The sequence below is a fragment of the Scyliorhinus torazame genome, chromosome 17, assembly GCF_047496885.1.
Source record: "Scyliorhinus torazame isolate Kashiwa2021f chromosome 17, sScyTor2.1, whole genome shotgun sequence".
NCBI lineage: Eukaryota > Metazoa > Chordata > Chondrichthyes > Carcharhiniformes > Scyliorhinidae > Scyliorhinus > Scyliorhinus torazame.
In genome coordinates, this window is record NC_092723.1 from 129,805,455 (window position 1) to 129,830,374 (window position 24,920).

Consider the following 24,920-nt stretch of genomic DNA (forward strand, 5'->3'; position numbering starts at 1 on the left):
TGAATGTGGCATGAGTCGCAAGACTTAGCCATTTGATAAAACATGGGTCGCCGGAAAGAAAGTTGAAAAAACATTGGTCTGGACCTCCCCCTCCCACACACACCCACACCCACTGCGGCCTCCAGACACCCCCAACTCCCCAACTCCCCAATAAGGGGGTCATCAAGCCCCCCCCACCCCACTTCATAAAGGCCGGGCACCCACAGGCCCGATCCCTGGCATGGGCAAGGTGCCACCCAGGCACCATGGCACTGCCAGCCTGGCACCCTGGCAGTGCCCCTGCCAGGCTGGCAGTGTCACAGTGCCTGGTGGCATCACAGTGCCAGGGTACCACTCTGCCCCGGGTTTGACCACCTATGGGCCTCGATAGTCTGGGAGGCACCCACCCCCCCATGCGCCGGTACGCGTGGTCCACAATTGTGCAAACCAGTGCTAAACAGCGCCCGCTCAGCGTCTCTGAGGGTAGGCTGTTAAGTCCTGGAAGCTTGGTAGACCTGGCATAGACATATTCAAGTGAGACTAACTGTTTCCTTGAAAATGAAAATTTGGGTCCTGACCTCAATGGGCGGGATACAGATCGCGATGCCTTACGAGATCTCATCAGATCTCGCAAGTCATGACAAGGACGGTAAATCCCGCGAGAGGCCTCTTGCGAGATTTACCGGCCTCGTTGCGTCCCACGTTGGGAGCGTCGTGGCCGATAGATTGCACCCAGCATCTCCTCACCGCCACCTGTCAGCATCTGCAGGGATTATGCCCTCCTTGACACCCTGGTCCACTCCCCCATCACATCCAACTCCACATCCCCTTCCCACAGCACCTTCCCATGCAATCGTAGGAGGTGCAACACCTGCCCCTTTACCTTCTCACCATTCTAGGCCCAAAACACTCCTTTTAGGTTAAGCAACGTTTCACTTTCACTTCCTTCAATTAGGTCTATTGTTTCTGCTGCTCCCATTATGGTCTCCTCTACATCGAGAAGACAAAACGCAGACTGAGCGACCATTTTGCAGAAGACTTTCGCTCATCCCGCAAGCATGACCCAAGCCTTCCTGTTGCTTGCCATTTTAACTCAGCATCTTGCTCTCATGCCCACATGTCCGTCCTTAGCCTACTGCAATACTCCAGGAAAGGGCGGCACAAGCTGGAGGACCAGCATCTCCGGTTGCAACCCTCGGGACTCAACGACGAGTTCGGCAGCTTTAGATTGTGACTTACTCCTCCATCTTATACCCCTTTCCAATGCATGTATTACCTCAATGCAACCCCCCCTCCCACCCAACCACCCCACACCAGGCCATTTGTCTTTTGTTCTTATTGTTGCTATCTTGTTGTAATCTCTCACAGCTACAGTCTAATATCTAACACGTTCTCCCTCTCTTCAGTTATGATGAAGAGCCAAAAGACTCTGTTTTCTAGCCCTAGAGATGCTGCCAAACCTGCTGAGATTTTCCACCATCCTCGGTTCTTGCTTCAGATTCCAGCATCCGCAGTATTTTGCTTATTTCAGATTCACTGACAACAGGTTGACACCATCGCCACAAATCATGAGCAACTCAGTGCGAAAAATAAATGGTAAAATAATTGAAACACACAGAAAAAATGTAGAACAGATTTAAAAAACACACTGATCAGTAATGAAATATAAAACGGATCAAACATAGTGCAAGAAATAAAATATTAAACACAAAGAACAACCATTAATATACAAAACAGCTAACACACACAGTCATCAATAAATTATAAAAATGATCAAAAATTCAGACCAAGAAATTAAATGTAAAAGAGATCATGGACACAGGAAAATAAACTTGTGCGCTTAAAAAAAAAGAACTGCATATAAAATACACCAGACAGAACAACAAAAAAGCTAAAACAACCAATATAATTGAAGAAGAGGGAGAAAGCAAACGTAATAGGCTAATTACATGGGGGTCATAAATAAATGTAAAGAACATCATACAGGGACTTCCGGTGACGGCGGGCGGGAGGCAGCCGCACATTGAAGGGCTCCTGCTCGGGAACGGCATTTTCAGGGTCTAACGCCCGGTCCCAGGGGTAACAGAGGCGGCACAAGCAGGGAGAAGGCACAGTGAAGGAAGATGTCGAGCACAAGTTAAAAAGCGGCCGTGAAAAAAACAGCTGAAAGTCCGTCGGGGAGTGGAAAGGTCACCGCGGGGACGGCAAGTAAAATGGAGGCTGGGGCACCAGGGGAGGCCGCACTGCCCACGGCTGAAGAAATGACTAAGGTGATGGCCGCGGAACTAGAAAGGTAGTTCACAAAACACATGGAGGCGATGGGGAAGGAGATGGGGGCGGTATTGAAAGTGCTGGTGGAGGAGGCGATTGCCCCGGTAAGGGCGGCGGTATTGAACGCAGTGGCGGAGGTACGGGAGCAAGGCGAAGCGCTGAAGGAAGTGGAAGAGACATTATTGCAGCACTTCAACTTACCTCGATGGGGAAGGAGATGCGGAAGGTGATAGAGATCAACGAGGGTCTGTGAGCCAAAATGGACGATTTGGAAAGCAGATCCTAGGCGACAGAATCTGAGGATTGTCGGTCTTCCCGAAGGAGTGGAAGGCCCGAGGCCGACTGAGTATTTTGCCACGATGTTGGCGGAGCTATTGGGGGAGGGGGATGATCCCTCCCGATATGAACTGGATCGGGCTCATCGGTCGTGGAGGCCTGTACCAAAGCAGAGTGAGCCGCCAAGAGTAGTGACTATGTGCTTTCGTAGGTACAGTGTGAAGGAGAAGGTCCTGTGCTGGGCAAAGCAGAAGCGGGTGGTGCAGTGGGCTGGAGCTGGTATACGCATATACCAGGACTTTACGGTGGAGCTGGCGAGGAGGCGGGCTGCCTTCAGCCGGGTGAAGAAGGCGCTGTACATCAGTAAGGTGCAGTGCGACATAGTGTACCCAGCGAAGTTGAGGGTAACCTACAAATCCATAGACTTTTATTTCGAGACGGCGGAAGCAGCGGAGGAGTTTGCATAGGCAGAAGGACTGTGGCTGAATTGAGAAGTGGTCATGTACTGATGTAGCCTCATGTAACTGTATTTTTTCACTGCGGCGGGTGTATGTGCTAAATCAGCCAACGTTGTATATACTTGGACAAGGGAAGAGAGGGGACTTTCACTTGCAATGATGTTTCTTTGGAGCTTGGGTGTGTATGCGGGATTTGTGGGCTAAAGGGATTTCTTGGGTTTCCTGGGGCCGGGCAAGGGGGAAAGAGACCCGGGCGGGGGCCTCCATGCTGGCCGGTTTAAGCCGGCCAGTGAACGGGAGTAAGGTGGGGGGAGGGGATGCGGCCATCGGAGCCTGGCAGAATAGGTCCCGATGAGTCTAGCCGGGGTGGAAAGATGGGGGGAAGGAATGGAGGTTGGGGAGAGGATTTTTGTAAGAGGATGTAGCCACCTGAGGTGGCCACTTCCCGACTTAAAATGGAGAACCGCAAAGGCTGAAGGGAAATTCAGCCAACACAGGCAAAGACTAGCAAATATAGAAATCATGTGTATTGAAACCTGTAAGGAACCAGACAGCACTGAAACCAGCAGCCATCTGCATAGTAATGCAGCAGCCATCTGCATAGTAATGAGCGATTCCAGGGCACAATCGCAACAGTTAAGGTGAATAAAGCCAAGCCAGACTCCTCGGCGCCAGCAGGAACCAAGACAAAGGAAGGCCAATGGACACTTAGGGACCGCCCAACGATCAGGGAACCGCTCCAGCATTGGAGAAATCGATCCAAGTGATCGGAAAGTAGTCCAATGACTTGGAACCAGGTACAGGGTCCGCCCCGAAGGGCGGGAAGCCCCTGGGGACTATAAAGTAAAGCCCCCAAGTTCAAATCGTCCTTCTTTGGCAGGGTCACTCAGCAACTTGAATCAACCCTTGACAGTGACCTGCCTTGTTGCCTCCAAGCAAGTAAGTCTCAAGTCAATGCTCGCTACGAGATAGGCGCTCCTAGCTACCAGTCCATACCAGCTTTTGAATCCCGCAGACTCAGGACCTGAACGAAAGGCCATTTGTTCCCCTGACCTGGTGGGCAAGTCCGAAGCTAAGTATAGGCCTGTTAGTTATAGAAATAGCCTAGTAAGTAGAGTTTATGTATGAGTAGCGATTTACTGTGTATAATAAATGTGTATTGATTTGAATCTTACTAATTGGTGTGTTGAGTTATTGATCATTACTTGAACTTGAACCTCGTGGCGGTATCATAAAGATACCTGGCGACTCTAGAGCAAAGGTAATAAAACAGAGCCAATTGAACCAATCAAAAATTACCAACATATTAGAGCAGGGCGTACTCAGATCAGTAGCCTCTACTAATAATGCCCCGATTTGGCCAGTGAGAAAGCCCGATGGATCATGGCGACTGACCATCGATTACCGGGAACTCAACAAAGTCTCCCCCGCAGCAGCCCCCATGGTAGCCACAAGTCCCGAGACCATGCTCAAACAGGGACTCAACTCACAATATTTTACGGTTTTGGACATCAGTAATGGATTCTGGTCCATTCCATTGGCAAAAGCGTGCCAATACAAATTTGCCTTCACTTTTAAAAATCAGCAGTACATGTGGACATGCCTTCCACAAGGATTCCACAACTCCCCCTCCATTTTCCACCGACAGCGGGCAAATGGATTATCGAAATTTTCTCGCCCCGAATGTCTGGTCCAGTATGTGGACGACCTATTACTGCAGACAGACACCAAGGCAGAGCATATCGAGCTTCTAGCCGAACTCCTGGAACTCCTACAGAAGATTGGTTGTAAATTAAACCCCAAAATGGCCCAGCTTTTGGAAGATAAGGTGATATATTTGGGTACAATTATCACACATGGTAAACGCGAGATCGAGCACAAAAGAATTGACTCGATTGCCAAATTGCCCCTTCCCCAGAATGTTTCACCCCTCCTGTCGTTTTTAGGACTGGTTGGCTACTGCCGAAACCACATTGACGGTTTCGCCAGCAAGGCAGCACCCCTCTTGGAACTCCTAAAGAAAGGAGCCCCTTGGGAATGGCTCCCGCAGCATACGGATGCTGTGGACTCTTTGAAAAGAGCACTAATAGCAGCCCCCGCACTATAAGTTCCAGACCCGCTTTCCCCCTATGCGATAGAGGTAGCAAGCACAGACCGCACCCTTTCGGCCGTGCTCCTCCTCGAACGGCACGAACAGTTAAGGCCCGTGGCTTATGCCTCCAGAGTCTTAGATGCTGTGGAGCAGGGATTTTCAGCCTGTGAAAGGCACCTGCTCGCAGTTTTTTGGGCAGTACAATATTTTTCATACATAACCGGATTGAACCCCATCACAATCCTGATGGAACACACCCCCACCCAACTTTTACTGGACGGACGACTTAAGGACGGTACAGTCAGTCAAATAAGAGCAGCCAGATGGACCCTTCTTTTGCAGGGACGGGACATTACTGTTAAAAGGACCAAGACCCACACTTTCTTAGCAGATAACCTTCAGTACCCAGGCACTGAAATCATCTCACCGCACCACAACACAGGCCCCTTTATTGCAAAAACACCCCTCAGAAAGATAGGTAGTTCACCCCAGAGCCCTCAGCCCACAAACATGTGCGCATCTTTACGAATTTATGTGGATGGTTCTTCCACAATATTAGGAGGGAAGCGCATTACAGGATGCGGCATTTATGTTGAGGACGCGCAGGGACGCGACCGAGAAGAAATATCACTAAAGCTACCAGGCCACTTAGGCGCGCAGGCGGCAGAACTAGCAGCCGTGCCGTACATTGTGGATCACCCAGATTCCTTCCCCAGTCCAGCAGACATATACTCGGACAGCCTCTATGTCTGCAATAGCCTTACAGAATTCCTACCCCTGTGGAAAGCAAGAGGATTTGTTTCCGCAGACGGAAAACCCCTCCCTTCAGCCCCATTGCTCTGCCACATTTTAGAAAAAGCACAGAACAGGCCATTCGGAATCGATAAAGTTCGCAGTCACCACCGTTCCTCCCCCCCTGGAAATGTAAAGGCCGACGCACTGGCAAAAGCAGGTTCCAGGCATGGATATTTTTGGACACCCCCCGAAAGCGCACCAGTGAATGCAGTCCAGGTCTCGCAGACTAATATCGAGGATTTAGTGCAGGCCCAGAAGCAGGATAACAATCTCAGGGAGATTTTGAAAGGAAAATTTACGGCACCTTACGATAGATTCAAAAATGCACTGACCACACACGACGGTGTAGTGTTAAAAGACACCCTTTATGTGATCCCTGAACAGGACAGGAATCAGCTCATTTGTTTATTCCATGACAGTCATGGACATCAGGGAATTGATCCCACTACAGCCCACCTCAGGCAGCTCTGTTGGTGGCCAAGCTTAAAAGACGTAACACACTACGTTGAGAATTGCCTTATCTGTGCCCAGAACAATCCGGACAGATACGCAAAGAAACCCGCCCCGTTAATGGCCCCTGAACTAACCTCCAGATTGATTTTATAGGACCATTGCCCCCTTGCAGGAATGGTTATAAGTATGTACTCGTTGTGATAGACACGTTTACAAAATGGGTAGAGGCATTCCCATCCAGAACGAACACGGCAAAGACCACAGCCAAGATCTTAACCCACCACATCTTTACGAGATGGGGACTCCCCCGCAGCATTGAATCCAACTAAGGTTCCCATTTTACGGGACGTGTCATGAAGAACGTCCTCACGATATTTGGCATTACCCAAAAATTCCACATCGCATACCACCCCCAGTGAAGTGGTATCGTGGAGCGCGTGAATCGGACCCTAAAATCAACCCTCAGAAAAATGGTCCAGCAAAACAACACCACTTGGGATTCAGTCTTTCCTTTTGCGCTGATGTTTTTGCAAAATACAGTTTCAACATCTACAGGTTACACCCCACACACTCTCATGACCGGACGCCCCATGAAAGGCACAGAATTTTTATTGGGATTAGATTTGACCAGCCCCGAAATGACGGCCCTCACACATGATAAAGCAGTAGAACAACTGGTAGAGAATGTTAAAATGGCTCAGCTAGCAGCCGCGGTACGATTAGGCACACAAAAGAAACAGAGAAAGGCCTGTTTCGATAAGACAGGGAATGCGACTGAGCTCAGTGTAGGACAGCAAGTCATGCTCTCCGTATACAACCCCAGCACATTCCTGTCACCAAAGTATTCGAGTCCGTACTCCATTGCGGACAAAGTAAGCCCCTCCGTGTATAAAATTAAGTATCCCAACGGAAAGACTGTGTGGTTCCATATTAACCAGCTTAAGGCATATCGCCCACAGTCCAACCACGCACACCACGTCATGCTCGACACAGCAGACCACGCCCCGCCCACAGACAACATAACCCTACCCTCCCCCAACACGTCCAGCCCAGCCACGGACTCAACCTCGACTCCACCCCCGAACTCTAGACTCCGCCTCGGAACGCCCACAGACAGCAGCAGTAGCGACAGCGACTGTGACACTGACAATAGCCACAGCACGCCTCCCTACTATCCCCAGGCAACAGGACCCACACCCAGCGAATCTGACCACAATTCGAGTGATCTCTTCCTCATCACATTCCTCAATAAGCCCCACCAAAGACCACCGCCCTACGATTACGACCCCAATTCCGTCCCCACAGAACTAGACACCACCTTTTGGCACCGAGATAACTCATACAGGCTCGTCCGGAATGACGAGATGGACCCCAAATCGCACCATGCAGCCCTATCAGCCCTGATACATTCGAGAGTATGGCATCCGGGAGAAGGTGACGACTTTGAGTCTGACTCCCAAAGCGAGAACCCCTTTGCGACCCTGTTCGCAACTAGTAACTGAGGTGTCCAGATGATGTTTTAAAAAGGAACCGCTTGGGAGAAAACGGTGTCCTTTCTGATGCAACCTTCAGCATGTTTAATGTTGTTGGTAGTGGTATTGTTAAATGTTGTTTGCAAGATCGAAAAAAAATTCACGGCCCCACGCCACCACCCTTCTGACGCCCACTGGCAGTCAGAGAAACAAGTTTGTCCCGGATGCTAGTTCAGAGGAACTAGTTTGTCCACAGAGACTTATTAATGTCCCAGGCCAGTTCAGAGGAACTCGTCTGTCGACAGAAAAACAAACCGTTCATAACTACCCTTCAGGTTTAAAGGTAAAACCAATACGGCAGCCCCCCCCCCCCCCCCCCATGATAACTACATTTTTGCCCGTTCTTGTCGGTTGCTCAGGCAGTGGAGAAACGGCTTGGGACCCGCCCTGCCTGGGAACCCCCCCTCTGGTCAGCTACGCTCGGGTAGGGGAGATACGGTATTGGTAGCCGTCCTACCCGGGGACTCCATCCAAATCTTACCCGTCGTGGCCCATACGCACCTCATTTCGGCACTTTTGGTTCAAAAAGTTTTGTTTTGTTTCAGGCGACCCTTAGGTTGCCATCCCTATGCTATTTACATCCTCGAACATTTGGATGGTAAATCGCACAGTTTGCAAGACGGCTCGCACTGTTTCAGTATTTTGAAGTGTATCTTGTCCTGAATATTCGGTTTAAAAATAAAATGAGCGAGTCACACATGGTGACAAATTGTAAAGGGAGAATTGGCACAAAAAGACAGACATACTAACAGACGAGATATTAAACCAAGATAGTAACAGACACTATGCCTGATCCCACAGAACTCCAGAAGCTCCAGCGAAGAGAAGAGAAAGAAAAAGAACTATGAGGACATCCTCCGTGTTGTTCATCACCCTAATGAACATTTGGTTGCGTGCAAACGCGAACCCCCTGACCCCCGACCCCAACCCCCCCCCAGCCATTAATGATACACTTCCCCATAGCATCCAGAGCCCAGTCACAAGCGACACCACACCATCTTGGTGTGACAGGTTTATAACCTGGTACTCCCTTTCCTACGTAGTCGAATCCCTATTAGTGTTGGCGATACTCTGCAGCATCGTGCAGACTATCCGCATGAGGAAATGGAGAAGGAGAGCCTACCGCTCTCGCACCCCGGTATATAGGATAAGATCCCCTATTTTTGGTTATGACCAGATCCCCGACCCCCGCGATCTATAATGAAGGACATTCATTTGCATTCCTTTTGTGAATAAAGAAATGTGTTTCATGAGCGATTGTACAATCCTGAGCTTGACTGCCAAGCCAGGAAAAATGTGAATAATGCTGCCATGATTTTGTGTGTATTGTTTAAGAAGGTAATATGATTGAATGTTTGAGTAAGTGTAGTTTATTGAGGACAGTTAGAGGTACCGTTTTTTTATTTTGTAATGCATGTCCCTGTTTTGACATAGCGCCACTTAGACTGTTAGTTAAAATTTTTCTTGCATAGTTATGGTCAGTGTAGAGGCCATAGAAGAGTGCTCGCCAGGTAAGGGAATGAAGACAACGCAGTTATATGATCCTTCACGCTTTGCGTTAGGATCACAAGGAGGGAGTGCAGCCACCTGAGTTGGCCACTTCCCGACTTAAAATGGAGAACCGCAAAAGCTGAAGGGAAATTCAGCCAACACAGGCAAAGACTAACAAATACAGAAATCATGTGTATTGAAACCTGTAAGGAAGCAGACAGCACTGAAACCAGCAGCCATCTGCATAGTAATGCAGCAGCCATCTGCATAGTAATGAGCGATTCCAGGGCACAATCGCAACAGTTAAGGTGAATAAAGCCAAGCCAGACTCCTCAGCGCCAGCAGGAGCCAAGACAAAGGAAGGCCAGCGGACACTTAGGGACCGCCCAACGATCAGGGAACCGCTCCAGCATTGGAGAAATCGATCCAAGTGATCGGAAAGTAGTCCAATCACTTGGAACCAGGTACGGGGTCCGCCCCGAAGGGTGGGAAGCCTCTGGGGACTATAAAGTAAAGCCCCCAAGTTCAAATCGTCCTTCTTTGGCAGGGTCACTCAGCAACTTGACCCAACCCTTGACAGTGACCTGCCTTGTTGCCTCCAAGCAAGTAAGTCTCAAGTCAATGCTCGCTACGAGATAGGCGCTCCTAGCTACCAGTCCATACCAGCTTTTGAATCCCGCAGACTCAGGACCTGAACGAAAGGCCATTTGTTCCCCTGACCTGGTGGGCCAGTCCGAAGCTAAGTATAGGCCTGTTAGTTATAGAAATAGCCTAGTAAGTAGAGTTTATGCATGAGTAGTGATTTACTGTGTATAATAAATGTGTTTTGATTTGAATCTTACTAATTGGTGTGTTGAGTTATTGATCATTACTTGAACTTGAACCTCGTGGCGGTATCATAAAGATACCTGGCGACTCTAGAGCAAAGGTTATAAAACAGAGCCAATTGAACCAACCAAAAGTTAGCAACAAAGTGGAGGGGAGGAGTCGGGGAGGGGGTGGCGCTTGCAATGCATGGGTGTCATTTGCGGTACTCGTTCGGGGATTGGATGGCATTGAATATTAGGGGGAGGGGGGGGTGGGAGGGACTATATAGGTTAATGGTGACCATAGGCGATTCCTAATTCCTTTCTCTTTTATTTCTCCTTTGTTTGTCCCACCGTGGGAGGGTTTGTTCTATTTGATGTTTATATTGTCAGGTGGGTCGTTGCTTGGGGTGGTGGGAGGATGGGATCGTTGTTGTTGATAAGGAAATTGACTTTGTATTTGTTACCATTTACTGCTTGTGGGGGGGGGGGGGGGGTCAATTCTGGAGAAAATGTGAAAATGGAGAATAAAAATATTTTACAAAAAAGAACATCATATAGAACAAGGCATAAAAAAATCTCTCGATAGAACAAAAATAGAAATAAATAAATAAAGCACACAAAGTGGGGCTTATGTAGGGTGCCCTTTCCAAGGGCAGTACAGGCATGATGGGCCGAATGGCCCCCTTCTGCACTGTAGGGATTCTATGTTAAATTACTCAGAGCATCAACAGTGGCATAGTGATCCGGGGGGGGTGGGAGGGTATCACCAGCCAGATCTATTCCTGGGGAGGAGGGCAGACGCCCTTGCCTTTGCCTCCCTGATCGCCCGCCGTAGAATCCTGTTCGGCTGGCGGTCAGCAGCACCACCCAAAGCTGCAGACTGGCTGTCCAACCTCTCGGAATCTCTCCAAATGGAGAAAATCAAATTCGCCATCCGAGGGTCAGACAACGGCTTTCACAGAACGTGGGAGACATTCACCCAGTTGTTCCGGGACCTGTTTGCGGCCAACGAACAAGCAAAAAATAGCCAGCTAGCCAAGAATATGGGGAAAGTAGCCAAGGCATGAGAGGGAGAGATAGACCGGAGAGTGGGGGGGGGGGGACAGCTAAACCTAAGAGGAAAGAAAGGCGAACCACAGAAGCGGGGGGAGGGGACAGAAGGGGGAGAGGGGGGGGAGAGTGAAGAGACAGGGAACAATGGAGGAGAACCAGGGAGGTGGAGGGGAGGCAAGGAAATGATAGCTGGAAGGAGGGCACGGGAAACAATAATAAACTTGGCATCTACAGGAACAGAGCGCAAGGAGAATCCAGGCGAAAGATGAGACGAATGGCTGAAGTGGAGGTGAGCGCAAGTCGACAACGGCAGCGAAACCCATCCGGGAGAAGCAAATGACAACACCAACACCAGACCAATTCTCGTATTGCCCTCTCTGTATTGGACAAAACTAATGGAATTGTTTCTCCGGCACCCAAGTGTATATCTACCTCCCCAGTCTCCCCCCCCCCCCGCAAACAGATGCCTACTTATGTGTTGTAAATAATATTGCCAATTGTATAGAGTTGCTGCTGTTGAGCTGGTGCATAATACCTTACCAGTTACGTTATTTTTTATTTTTTTTATTTTTTATTATTACTTTTTTTTTGGTATGTTTGTGTGTGCCCTTCTCTTCTATTTGTATATATCTTATTCTGTGTACATAACGGTAAATATACTTTGTTCAAAAACCCAATAAAAAACATTTATAAAAAAACAAACAGTGGCATAGTGGTTAGCACTGCTGCCTTACAGCCCCAGGGACCCGGTTCAATTCCGGCCTCGGGTGACTGTGCAGAGTTTGCACGTTCCCCCCGTGGCTGCTTAGGTTTCTTCCGTGAGCTCCGGTTTCCTCCCGCAGTCCAAAGATGTGCAGGTTGGGTGGATTGGCCATGATAAATTGCCCATTGGTGTCTAAAGGTTAGATAGGGTTACAGGAACAGGGTGGAGGTGTGGGCTTAAGCAGGGTGCTCTTTCCAAGGGCCGATGCAGACACGATGGGCTGAATAGCCTCCCTCTGCACTGCAGAGATACTATGATCAAGTAAGTGATAAAACCTACAGAGCCAGGAAACAAATAAAACTGAAATCTAGGCCGGAAGTTTATTTGCCAAGGGGGGAGTGGGGGTGGATTTGGAGGGGTGGGCAGTGAGGAGTGGAGGCAGGGGGGAGTGATGGGTGGAGATGAGGGAAGTGGGAGTTGGGGGGGGGGGTGAGGTAGTGTGGGTGCAGGCTTGGGTGTGTGAGAGTGATGGATGGCACGTAGGAAACCCGGCATATTGCTTCCCACTTTCACATTTAATAGGGGCACATTCAGAAGCTAACGGGAACCTCCTAAGAAGGTGTCAGGTCAAATATTTAAATATGTTAAATAGCAATTAAGTGGCGATTCAACCTTCAAATATGGCTTTAGCAGCCAGTGGATGGATATTCCAAGCCAGGGTGAACAGGATGAGTGTACAGGGGGAAGTCCTTGATTAATAAAACTGACATGCTGAAAAGTGTTTAAATAGAGATACACAACAGATGTTGCCCCGCCTATAGAAAAGGCTGCACACTCAACACTTTGTTAAAATCCTGAATTCCCTGATTTACAGGAGAGGAACAACTTTGTGAAAGTCCTTTGATTTACCTCGGAACTTATCTTGGAGTAAATGTGCCTGTTCTCAGCCCTCACGGGAGGATGGGAGCTGCTGATGCGGCCAATACTGTGATCGCTAAAGAGGAGCCAAAAGACCAGCAGCAGGAGCAAAGGCAGCGACAGCTGAGGCTGTCTTCTCCACAGCTACACCTCCAGGAGCTGCAACTGAAAGGGGGCAGGTACCCCAAAGCAGGGAGTCCTGATGAAGGAGTGGCTTCCTCGGCATGACTGAGCCTGGATGCTGTAACCCTAGGTGCATCAGATTAAAAAAAGAAAAGACAAGGCCTGTTTGGTAGCAGTCTCACATCTAAGTCACAAGGTTGTGAGTTCAAGTCCTGGTCCAAATGAAAACGAAGGAAGACGCTGCATTGCTGAGGGAATGCCGCACATTGCTAAAGGTGCCACCTTTCAGATAATATGTTAAACGAAGGCTCTCGGGCAGAAGTGGGCAGCACAGTAGCATAGTGGTTAGCACAATTGCTTCACAACTCCAGGGTTCCAGGTTCGAATCCCGGCTTGGGTCACTGTCTGTGCGGAGTCTGCACGTTCTCCCCGTGTGTGCGTGGGTTTCCTCCGGGTGCTCCGGTTTCCTCCCACAGTCCAAAGATGTGCGGGTTAGGTTGATTGGCCATTCTAAATTGCCCATAGTGTCCAAAATTGCCCTTAGTGTTGGGTGCGGTTACTGGGTTATGGGGATAGGGTGGAGGTGTGGACCTTGGGTGGGGTGCTCTTTCTAAGAGCCGGTGCAGACTCGATGGGCCGAATGGCCTGCTTCTGCACTGTAAATTCTATGATTCTATGTAAAAAGTCCTAAAGCGTTATTTTGACGAGGAGCAGGAGAGTTATTGCCCGTGTTCTAGCTAATATTTATCCTTCAATCATCATCCCAAAAACTGATAATGTGGCCATTATTACATTGCTGTTTGTGGGAGCTTGCTGTGCATAAATTAACTATGTTTCTGATATTGCAAACAGTGAGTACATTTCAAAAAGTACTTCAATGGCTGTAAAGCATTTTGGGACATCCAGTAAGTCATGAAAGGCGCTATATAAATGCAAGTCTTTCCTGCCGAGGTTGGTACGCGCTGCCATTGGGAATCAAATTTCTTTGCTGGCAGCCCCTTTCAGGCCTCTGCTGGGACTGGTTGCAGCCCACAGGTCACAGCCCAATTCGCAGATGCCATGTTTGCCAGGGCTGCCTAACATGTGCACATCGGCAGTGGCGACACCAGTAAGACACAGAGGGTGGGCTTTTATTCTCCCGCATGCCCACCGCAGGATTGGAAATTCCGGCCTGAATTTAACAGACCTTTTGCAGCTCTGTCAAATCGTTGCAACAATTCCCACAGCGGATAGGACTGGAAGATCCCACTCAGAGAGCTTGCGTCCTTGCTGCAATGCCTGGGCTTCCACGGGTTCAGAGAATCAGGGAGCCGCATGTGTTACAGTTGTATAAAACTTTAGTTTGGCCACATTTGGAATATTGCGTGCAGTTCTGGTCACCACACTAGCAGAAGTAAGTGGATGCTTTGGAGAGAGTGCAAAAAAGGCTTGTTGCCTGCTCTGGAGGGTGTTAGCTATGAGGAGAGGTTGAATGAACTCGGATAATTTTCGTTGGAAAGACGGAGGCTGAGGGGAGACCTGATTGAGGTGTACAAGATTACGAGAGGTATAGACAGGGTGAATAGTCAGAAGCTTTTTCCCAGGGTGGAAGACCCAATTACAAGAGGGCACAGGTTCAAGGTGAGAGGGGGAAGGTTCAGGGGTGATTAGTGGGGAACGTTTTTGAAGCAAAGGGTGGTGGGTGCCTGGAACGTGTTGCCATAGAGATGGTGAAGGCAGCACCATAGCAACGTTTAAGATGTATCTTGATCGACACATGAATGGACGGGGAATGGAGGGATGCAGATCGTTTGGGCAATAAGTAGTAGGTCTAAATAAAGAATCTGGATTGGCTCAGGCTTGGTGGGCCAAAGGGCCTGTTCCTGTGCTGTAATGTTCTTTGAGGCACCATCAGATTATTCTGGAATGCTCATCAGCCAAAAGGGATTCCTCAGTGTGCAGATCATTCTTGGCCAGTTTATCATCCATGTTTGACAGGATTTCTGTGGAGCTGCCACAACTCTGACAGTCCAGCCTAGTTTAGGTGTTTGCCCCTCCAAATAGAGTCTTTGAGACCCACTGAGGACCTGGCTGGTGACACAAGAACACAAAAGCTTGAAGCAGGAGTAACCCTGCCCAACAAATCTGCTCCGCCATCCAATATGATCTTGAGCTTCAACTCCATTTTCCCTTTAAGGGGACCTGCCAATGAAACCAACAACAGGACCGTTAGGAGCTACATCATCACATGAATGTTCAATGAGCAGCCCACTGGCTCACTGAAAATGAGATTCCGGTGTCTGGACAGATGAGGGAAGGGGGCATCAGCAAGTGTTGAAAGCAGTGGTGGTCTGCTGTGCCATGTACAACATGGTACTGCAGCGAGAAATGGATGCACAGAAGAAGAAGGCCTCATTAACTATTGACAAAAAGGAAGAGAGAGGTGCCGAGGACCTAGGTTTGATTCCGGCTCCAGGTCACTGTCTGTGTGGAGATTGTACATTCTCCCCACGTCTATGTGGTTCTCACTCCCCAAAGATGCGCAGGGAAGGTTGGGGGGGTAAGGTGGAGCAGTAGGCTGCAAGTGTTGGGCACACTGGATAAGTGGAGCTTGTTCAAGGATCAGCTACTGCGTGTTCTTGATAAGTACGTACCGGTCAGGCAGGGAGGAAGGTGTTGAGCGAGGGAACCGTGGTTTACCAAAGAAGTGGAATCTCTTGTTAAGAGGAAGAAGGAGGCCTATGTGAAGATGAGGTGTGAAGTTTCAGTTGGGGCGATGGATAGTCACAAGGTAGCGAGGAAGGATCTAAAGAGAGAGATAAGACGAGCAAGGAGGGGACATGAGAAGTATTTGGCAGGTAGGATCAAGGAAAACCCAAAAGCTTTCTATAGGTATGTCAGGAATAAGCGAATGACTAGGGAAAGAGTAGGACCAGTCAAGGACAGGGATGGGAAGTTGTGTGTGGAGTCTGAAGAGATAGGCGAGATACTAAATGAATATTTTTCATCAGTATTCACTCAGGAAAAAGATAATGTTGTGGAGGAGAATGCTGAGACCCAGGCTAATAGAATAGATGGCATTGAGGTACGTAGGGAAGAGGTGTTGGCAATTCTGGACAGGCTGAAAATGGATAAGTCCCCGGGTCCTGATGGGATTTATCCTAGGATTCTCTGGGAGGCCAGGGAAGAGATTGCTGGACCTTTGGCTTTGATTTTTATGTCATCATTGGCCAGAGGACTGGAGGATAGCAAATGTGGTCCCTTTGTTCAAAAAGGGGAGCAGAGACAACCCCGGCAACTATAGACCGGTGAGCCTCACATCTGTAGTGGGTAAAGTCTTGGAGGGGATTATAAGAGACAAGATTTATAATCATCTAGATAGGAATAACATGATCAGGGATAGTCAGCATGGCTTTGTGAAGGGTAGGTCATGCCTCACAAACCTTATCGAGTTCTTTGAGAAGGTGACTGAACAGGTAGACGAGGGTAGAGCAGTTGATGTGGTGTATATGGATTTCAGCAAAGCGTTTGATAAGGTTCCCCATGGTAGGCTATTGCAGAAAATATGGAGGCTGGGGATTGAGGGTGATTTAGAGATGTGGATCAGAAATTGGCTAGCTGAAAGACAGAGGGTGGTGGTTGATGGGAAATGTTCAGAATGGAGTTCAGTTACAAGTGGAGTACCACAAGGATCTGTTCTGGGGTCGTTGCTGTTTGTCATTTTTATCAATGACCTAGAGGAAGGTGCAGAAGGGTGGGTGAGTAAATTTGCAGACGATACTAAAGTCGGTGGTGTTGTCGATAGTGTGGAAGGATGTAGCAGGTTACAGAGGGATATAGATAAGCTGCAGAGCTGGGCTGAGAGGTGGCAAATGGAGTTTAATGTAGAGAAGTGTGAGGTGATTCACTTTGGAAGGAATAACAGGAATGCGGAATATTTGGCTAATGGTAAAGTTCTTGGAAGTGTGGATGAGCAGAGGGATCTGGGTGTCCATGTACATAGATCCCTGAAAGTTGCCACCCAGGTTGATAGGGTTGTGAAGAAGGCCTATGGAGTGTTGGCCTTTATTGGTAGAGGGATTGAGTTCCGGAGTCAGGAGGTCATGTTGCAGCTGTACAGAACTCTGGTACGGCTGCATTTGGAGTATTGCGTACAGTTCTGGTCACCGCATTATAGGAAGGACGTGGAGGCTTTGGAGCGGGTGCAGAGGAGGTTTACCAGGATGTTGCCTGGTATGGAGGGAAAATCTTATGAGGAAAGGCTGATGGACTTGAGGTTGTTTTCGTTGGAGAGAAGAAGGTTAAGAGGAGACTTAATAGAGGCATACAAAATGATCAGGGGGTTAGATAGGGTGGACAGTGAGAGCCTTCTCCCGCGGATGGAAATGGCTGGCACGAGGGGACATAGCTTTAAACTGAGGGGTAATAGATATAGGACAGAGGTCAGAGGTAGGTTCTTTACACAAAGAGTAGTGAGGCCGTGGAATGCCCTACCTGCTACAGTAGTGAACTCGCCAACATTGAGGGCATTTAAAAGTTTATTGGATAAACATATGGATGATAATGGCATAGTGTAGGTTAGATGGCTTTCGTTTCGGTGCAACATCGTGGGCCGAAGGGCCTGTACTGCGCTGTATCGTTCTATGTTCTATGTTCTAAGGTGGATTGGCCACATTAAAATTGCCCCTTAATTGGAAAAAAAGAATTGAGTACTCTAAAAAAAAATGTTTTAAGAAGAAAGAAGACCTGGAGGAAGAGGAGCATGATGTGGATAGTGTGGTTGCCAGAGAAGACTGCGCCAGGTTCATAGAGACACAGTTCAGATAATAAACACGCTTAAAGTCATTTGAACACTCGGAGACTCCACCACCCGCACAAAACATTTCCACAATCACTCGTTCTCCTGTTCCGGCACTAGATGCCTTTGACGAGCATCCTGTGAATTTTGGAAACTTTAAGAGCCCCACCAAAGACTGCCTGACAGGGCAAACTGAGTCACTGGGGCATCAGGCAGCATTTTGCGGTATGTCAGTGGAGCATTCAGCCAGCATGGAAAGGTTCTGACCGATGTCCTGTAATCTGGCAGCCAGAGTACGCAGGCCAGCGGTGTTAGACAGCATGCACTCAGTGGCCTTCCACGCCTGGTTCTTCATGGGGTTAGCCATTCTTTTAGTGAAGGTGGTCACCAGCAAAAGTACATGAGAGATCAGGACACTCAGGTTAGAGTTGCCTCCTCTGTTTTGTTGTGCATTGTCTCTTGGAATGTTGACAGAAGCACACACCATTCCTGCTCCACAAGTATCTTTTTAGTGGATGACTCCCAAGGCTCAGCATCTGGGTCTAGCTGGGCGGAGCTTGAAGGCTGCACCTTCCGCTGCTGTCCTGGCTCCAGCACCTGCTCCAGCTCACTTGTGATATGCTCCTCACACTGTGTCAACCTATCTACCCAAGAGGTTGGACCCTCTGGGGTGTGATATCCGCATAGGTGGAGGGTTTGTGGGAGTCTTGTATCAGTGCATCCTCAGAATATCAGTCCTCCACTGAGTGCCCCATAAAAGAACATCAGCTCAGTAATAGGGCCAGCACAGTGGCGCAGTGGGTTAGCACTGCTGCCTCACGGCGCCGAGGTCTCAGGTTCGATCCTGGCACTGGATCACTGTCTGTGTGGGGTTTGCACATTCTCCCCGTGTTTGCGTGGGTTTCACCCCCACAACCCATAAATGTGCAGGGTAGGTTGATTGGCCATGCTAAATTGCCCCTTAATTGGAAAAAATGAATTGGGTACTCTAAATTTATTTTTTTTAAAAGCAAAGCTCACTAATCGATCAAATAAGTTCCCAACCGAGAAGCGGTTCCGTCTGGCCAGCAGTGACTAAGTTGATAAATTCTGCATCAAGTCACTTATGAACAATTACATTTAAAATAAAGAATATAAACAAATAAAACATATATCATAAATAAAATATTAAACAGAAAAATGCAGAGCATGAATGTAAGTATTAAAACAAGAGAAAAGTAAAGCATAAACAAATAAAATACACAAATCTTAAGAATTAAAACAAAAACATAAAACTAAGGCAAATAAAGATGAATCACAAGTGAGAGCACTCAATAGAGTGTATACCTCCACCACACCATGTTAACTCAACATTATTACAAGAATGCAGCTGCTCTTTAGACTTTTACCTGCCTGGTTGATGCTCTGTAACTATAAAGTTGAAAAAAAGAAATCTTTTAATTAGAGCTTCCACCGGCCTGAGGAGGCTTCAGGCCAATCCATAGTCAATAACCTGCTCTGGAAACCCTGCTCACATTTTGACAGCTGTGGCAAATCTACAACATTCTAAATAAAATAACCCACAATATTATTTTTTTTAAACGTCAATTAACCCTATCTCCCAGTCTGAATGGATAATTCTTTTTTTTACAAATCCAGGATCCAGATCTATCTCCTGATCCACATCTTCACCGAAAACTAATTACTGCTTACTTGGGCCTTACCCTATCTGTCTGGCAAGTTTAACTGAAATCAATCCATTGGTTTTTGAGATATATAAAGTTGAACGGGGAACAAACCTCTGCCCTCCCAAAGTGACAGAGGGCACAACATTAAAGAAACTATAAAGGACAATGACTCAGAAGAAAGTGTAATTGATAATAAACAACCATACAACCACAGCATACCAAACAGCTGAACAGAATGCAACACAAAATATAAATCATACAGGGCAAAGAATAAAATCTATGACAGACACAATATAGAAATCAAGAAGTAAAGAATAAATTCAATAAAACATAAAGTTTAAGGTATAAGTTACAAAAATAATAAAACAAATAGAGCATAAAGTCAAATATAAAACAGATAAAACTTGCAAAGTAGGACATAGATTATATAGTAGGTGAAGAAACATAATATGCTCTGTACAGGAAAAAGCTTAAACCAGATAACATGTTTCAGATAACATGAAACAAATAGAAATATTGAATTAAAGAGATAGAACTAATAAAATACGCAACAGATAAAGGATTCCAAACAAGAAATGAAATACACAATAGATAAAACACAGAGTAAAAAATATATTAACAGATAAAATATGGTCTATGCAATAAAATGTGCAGCAGTCAAAATGAATAGAGTGAGAAAAAATACAACACAACTAAAACATGAAGTGTATGACAAACTTTAAACAGATATCAACACATTACAGAAAGAAGATAAACTTACAACATGCTCCCTGTCAGAAATGAAATATATCACAGAGGAAACACTTGACACAGAAGATAGAATATAAAATTATTATAATGTAAAATAGAACAACTAAAATATAAAGAGTGAGAAACAAAATTTACAACAGATAAATAATAGAGCAGTAAATGCAATATACAATGGATAAAGAATAGAGCTGGTAATAAAATATACAGCAGATAAAATGAGCAGAGCAAAAATATAAACTGCAATACAGAAAAAATACAGAACATATCGTAAAACATTAGACAAACCAAATTGAGCAAAGAGGGAATATATGAAATCAATAAAATATGTAGAGCAAATCGTTAAATAGAAAACAGACAAAGCATAACTTAACACAAAGCATTCACAGTGAAAGTGAAATACAAATGAGGAAATCAAATGGAATATGAAACAGAATGAAATGAAATATAAATATATAAAACACACAAGAAATGACTCCTACAAGTACTTGACTCACACAGGATAAGTAATACAATATAAAACATGTTGGCTGGGAAACTCATCATAAGAGTTAGCACAGAACATGTAATATTGAAAGGATAGCCCAGTTTACACCATTCTTATTTTATTTTCTGTTGGAGTCAATGGAAAAGAAAATGAGGCAGGATATAAAACAGGCTGCCAATTCCTTATCACCCTACCAACTGCGCTGTTTTCCGAGGTAAATTTTACCCTCATTATACTGGTATAACAATAAAATATATAATACCTGGAGAGCAATCAAGGAATTTGAGGACACATATTACACATGGGTAAGAAATAAAGTATAAAATGGCTAAAGTGTACAGTGTGAGACACAACATACAGAGATAAAAGATAAAATGAACGCAATAACTATGGAAATTTAAAAGATCAAATACACCGTGTAAATATAATGGGAATAAAGAAATAGCATCAAGTAAAATAAAGGATAAAATAATTAAATATAAAATAAGCAGAAATAGTGAGATAACAGGTGAACACACACATTAATAAACAAAACCTCATACAAATAAAGCATGCAGAATTAGCAGCAAAATATAAAAATCGCAGCAATAAAATAAAAAAGATAAACTACCCTGAGCAATAAATTAAATGATGCAAACAATGAACTCAGAAGTACATGCTGCAATGAAATAGTAAACATGCAAAATGAGTAAAATGCAGAAAAGCAAATGAATTCTAAGGCAAGTGAAACAGGCATTCCCAAACATGGAACGGAGATAAGAAATAAAATCTAAAACAGACAAAACACGCAGAGCAATCAATTTTAAAATAAAGAAAGGACACAGATAATAAATCAAATTTGAAAGATACCGAGCAAAATAAAGAAAAAGATAAAACATGCAGATTATAAATAAAATAAATCCAACCTGCACTGAAGTAAATTAAGTTGGAGTACTATTATCACAGAGGAATAAGAATTAAAATGTTAAACAAATATGGAGCAAGAAATAAAATCGAAAACAGGTGATAGAGGAATAAATAGGAATTAACCCAGGTCAAAAAAGTGATTTATTGATGTAACTGCTGAAGATTTAAATGTGCAGACAAGTTTATCGGAAGCTGAATTGGATCGATCTCCCTCTGTGATTGTATTTCGATGAAAGACAGTGCATTAGCTGGGCCCTTGTTACCTTTTAGTTTCTGTATTAAAGACTTTTGGCAATGGATTCGAAGACAAGAGCAACTAATCGGTGTTTGTAAGGAGCTCACATGGTGATACTGAGGACCATTAGCCTTTTCTCCGAACTTTTGTTCCAATTCACTAAACTCCAATTGGATTGGTTGGTTAACTGGGTATGGTGGAGAAACCTTAATTTCTCTCCTAGAAGTTTCCCACTTACATACACGTGAGACAAGTTTATTATAAACAGTTGAATAAAACTTTCACTGTCTCGGAAAAGCAATCACAGGTTGTTTTCGGATGAAGATACCATTGTAAACCTACTCTGCTGCTTTCTGCTCCTTGATCCAGTTTAAGTTCATCTTTCTTTTTCTTTGGCAGACTTTTCGTAGCTTTCCGCTACTAAGTCCTTCACTCCTCCACTCTATTCACCCACTCCTCACTCATCCACTCTCCTCTCACTCCTTCCTCCACTCCTCCTCTCTCCCTCCCCACTCTCCCCATCTCCTCTCTCTCTCTCACACATCTTTCCCCTTCCTCTCCGCTCTCTTCCCACTTTCCGTCTCCAACGTTATTGTGTTGTTCCTCTCTTTTTTTCTGTGCATTCCTCTCTCTTTGAGTATCTCTCACTCAGTCTCTCACATTTTCCTTATCTCACACATACTTCGCTTTTACGTTATTGAGTCTATATTTCCGCTTTTTCCCGGACACAGTGCTATAATGTATTTTGCGCTTTCTCTCAGTTGTTTTCTCGTTGCCTGTTTCACTTGTCATCTCATTATCCCTCTGTTTCATTCACATTCCCTCTCTCACATTCTATCGCTGTCTTCCCCACACAATACTACGGGATTTTCCGTCAGCTGACACCAGAATTGGAAAATTCGATCGGGTGGAGAATTTGGCTTTCAGCCGAAAAACAAAATTGGCGCCGGGCGCCAAACAAAATGTCATGCTCTGGTACCTGGACAGCGGTGTGAATGAGTTCTAAACCGCACACCGGCGGGGGCATGCAAATTGTATAGTAAAGACCATTGGCATATCATTAACGGGCCCGACCAGCATTTCCCGGGTCTTCCACGATGCTCTGCCTCTGCCAGGTTGAATTACCGATGACAAGGTTCACTTGTGGTGTTTAAAATCGGGAAACAGGCGCCGTGGCTGCTGAGGGTGCGGAAGGGGGCACAGTGTCTAATATCGCTAAAGTGTGCTGACAGTTGTGCCGCTGACCCGGGGGCATCTGCCAGGGCTGAAGGGAGTTGCCGGGGGGTGGCTAGGAGGTGGGAGGAGGGGGTCAGGGTTGCTAGGCATAGACCGGCAATGCCGCAGCATGCACGCCAGCCATGCAGCTGTGCATGCCGCTGACTGCCCACTGGGAACTTAGAACCATGGGACATATGGGTGCGCTGCCCCCCCTCCCCCCCCCCCCCCCCCGCCCCTTGCCATCCCCCTAGGTATCCTCTGGCCCCAGCCGACCCATCAGCAGGAAGGGCGTGCTCTAGCGCAACCAGTGCCATCATCTTGGCTGAGATGAAGTTTGGCATGCATTGGAATTGCACGAGTTCTATGTGTCGCTGGTTCTAGCCCATTAACGGGACTTGAATCGCTTGGAGACCAGCATCGCTTTAATCCACGTAGAACACTCGCCCCGTGTCAGCACTTAGTCTCTCAAACGGGGAATTCCACCCATATTCTCTCACGCACACACACATGTTCACAAATATAGACACATTCTCTCTCTCACATACACACTCACTCAACAAATGCTGACACTCATTCTCTCTCTCACACACACACATATTCTCTCTCTCACACTCATTCTTATACATATGCACTCACTCTCTCTCAGACATACACATTCTCACATAATCTCTCACACACACACAATCCCTCACACACACACTCTCACACACAATCCCTCTCCCACACACACAATCCCTCTCCCACACACAATCCCTCACACACACAATCCCTCTCACATACACATTCTCACACACACACAATCCCTCACACACACAATCCCTCTCACACACACAATCCCTCACACACACAATCCCTCTCACATACACATTCTCACACACGCACAATCCCTCTCACACACACATTCTCTCTCACACACAATCCCTCACACACACACATTCTCTCTCATACACAATCCCTCACACATTTTCACACACACACATTCTCTCTCACACACACACATTCTCTCTCACACACACACATTCTCTCTCATACACAATCCCTCACACATTTTCACACACACACAATCCCTCTCACACACACATTTTCACATACAAATCCCCCTCACACACACACATTCTCACACCTACATACATTCCCTCACACATACACATTCCATCGAATTCCCTTTGACACAAACTCTTTCTCTTACCCGAGTATTCGGACACCCCGGCCAGCCCGGCCGCCTGTGTGGCCAGCAGCAGTGCCTGTTTGCAGGGATCCGGCGGCACGTAGCTCTGAAGCAGTTCGTAGCTGAAGATAGGAGTTGGAGGCAAGAGCACATTAGAGAGCGGGGCCGGGCCGACCCGGCCAGAGAAAGCTGGGCAAATGTGTGCTGTGTGCTGGGAGAATATCCCTGTTGGAATAGGAGGCACTAAGTGGCCAGGACGGAACATGCTGGAGGGAGTGCAGACCTCACCTTGGGGGGCAGGTGTGTGTGTGTGTGTGTGTGTGATGGCGGGATTGAAACTCACCTGAAACTCACTCTAAAGAAAAAAAACCTCCCTCTGCAACACGTCATCTGGAGACTCAGCACCTCTGACAGACTTCAAAGTAAAGTCTTCAATCAGCTCGGAGCAGGCTGGAAGGGTTAAGTTTCTCTGTCAATATTCCAAGCAAGCCCTTCATCTGCAGGCTTTGCATTGACCCACACATCTGGCCCCTCTCCCCGGACCCTGTGACTAGAAAAAAAGGAGAATGTGCTTCTCCCTCACGGTGGAGGGAGGGAGGGTTTCTCCAATAGGAGCATTCTCAGCATTACCTCTTCCTGACACTTGCTTCTCCAGCCAAAGCAAATCCAGAACATTTCGACCATCCCCAGAATTATTGCCTGGATTATTTATGGGTTTGCAAGCGCAATTAACCTGCCCCTTTCTGTCCACAGTGCCTTCTG

General features: G+C 46.7%; 1 protein-coding gene across 1 annotated transcript in view; it reads right to left on the reverse strand.

Annotated features, from left to right (window-relative positions):
* LOC140394137 (visual system homeobox 2) overlaps positions 1-24,453 on the reverse strand; it is a 36,791-nt gene extending 12,338 nt beyond the window's left edge. Inside the window, exon 1 of the mRNA XM_072481021.1 lies at positions 24,180-24,453. Within this exon, the coding sequence (XP_072337122.1) occupies positions 24,180-24,423 (244 nt within the window). The 5' untranslated portion in view covers positions 24,424-24,453. The remainder of the gene's footprint in view (positions 1-24,179) is intronic.
* Between the last annotated feature and the right edge of the window lie 467 nt (positions 24,454-24,920).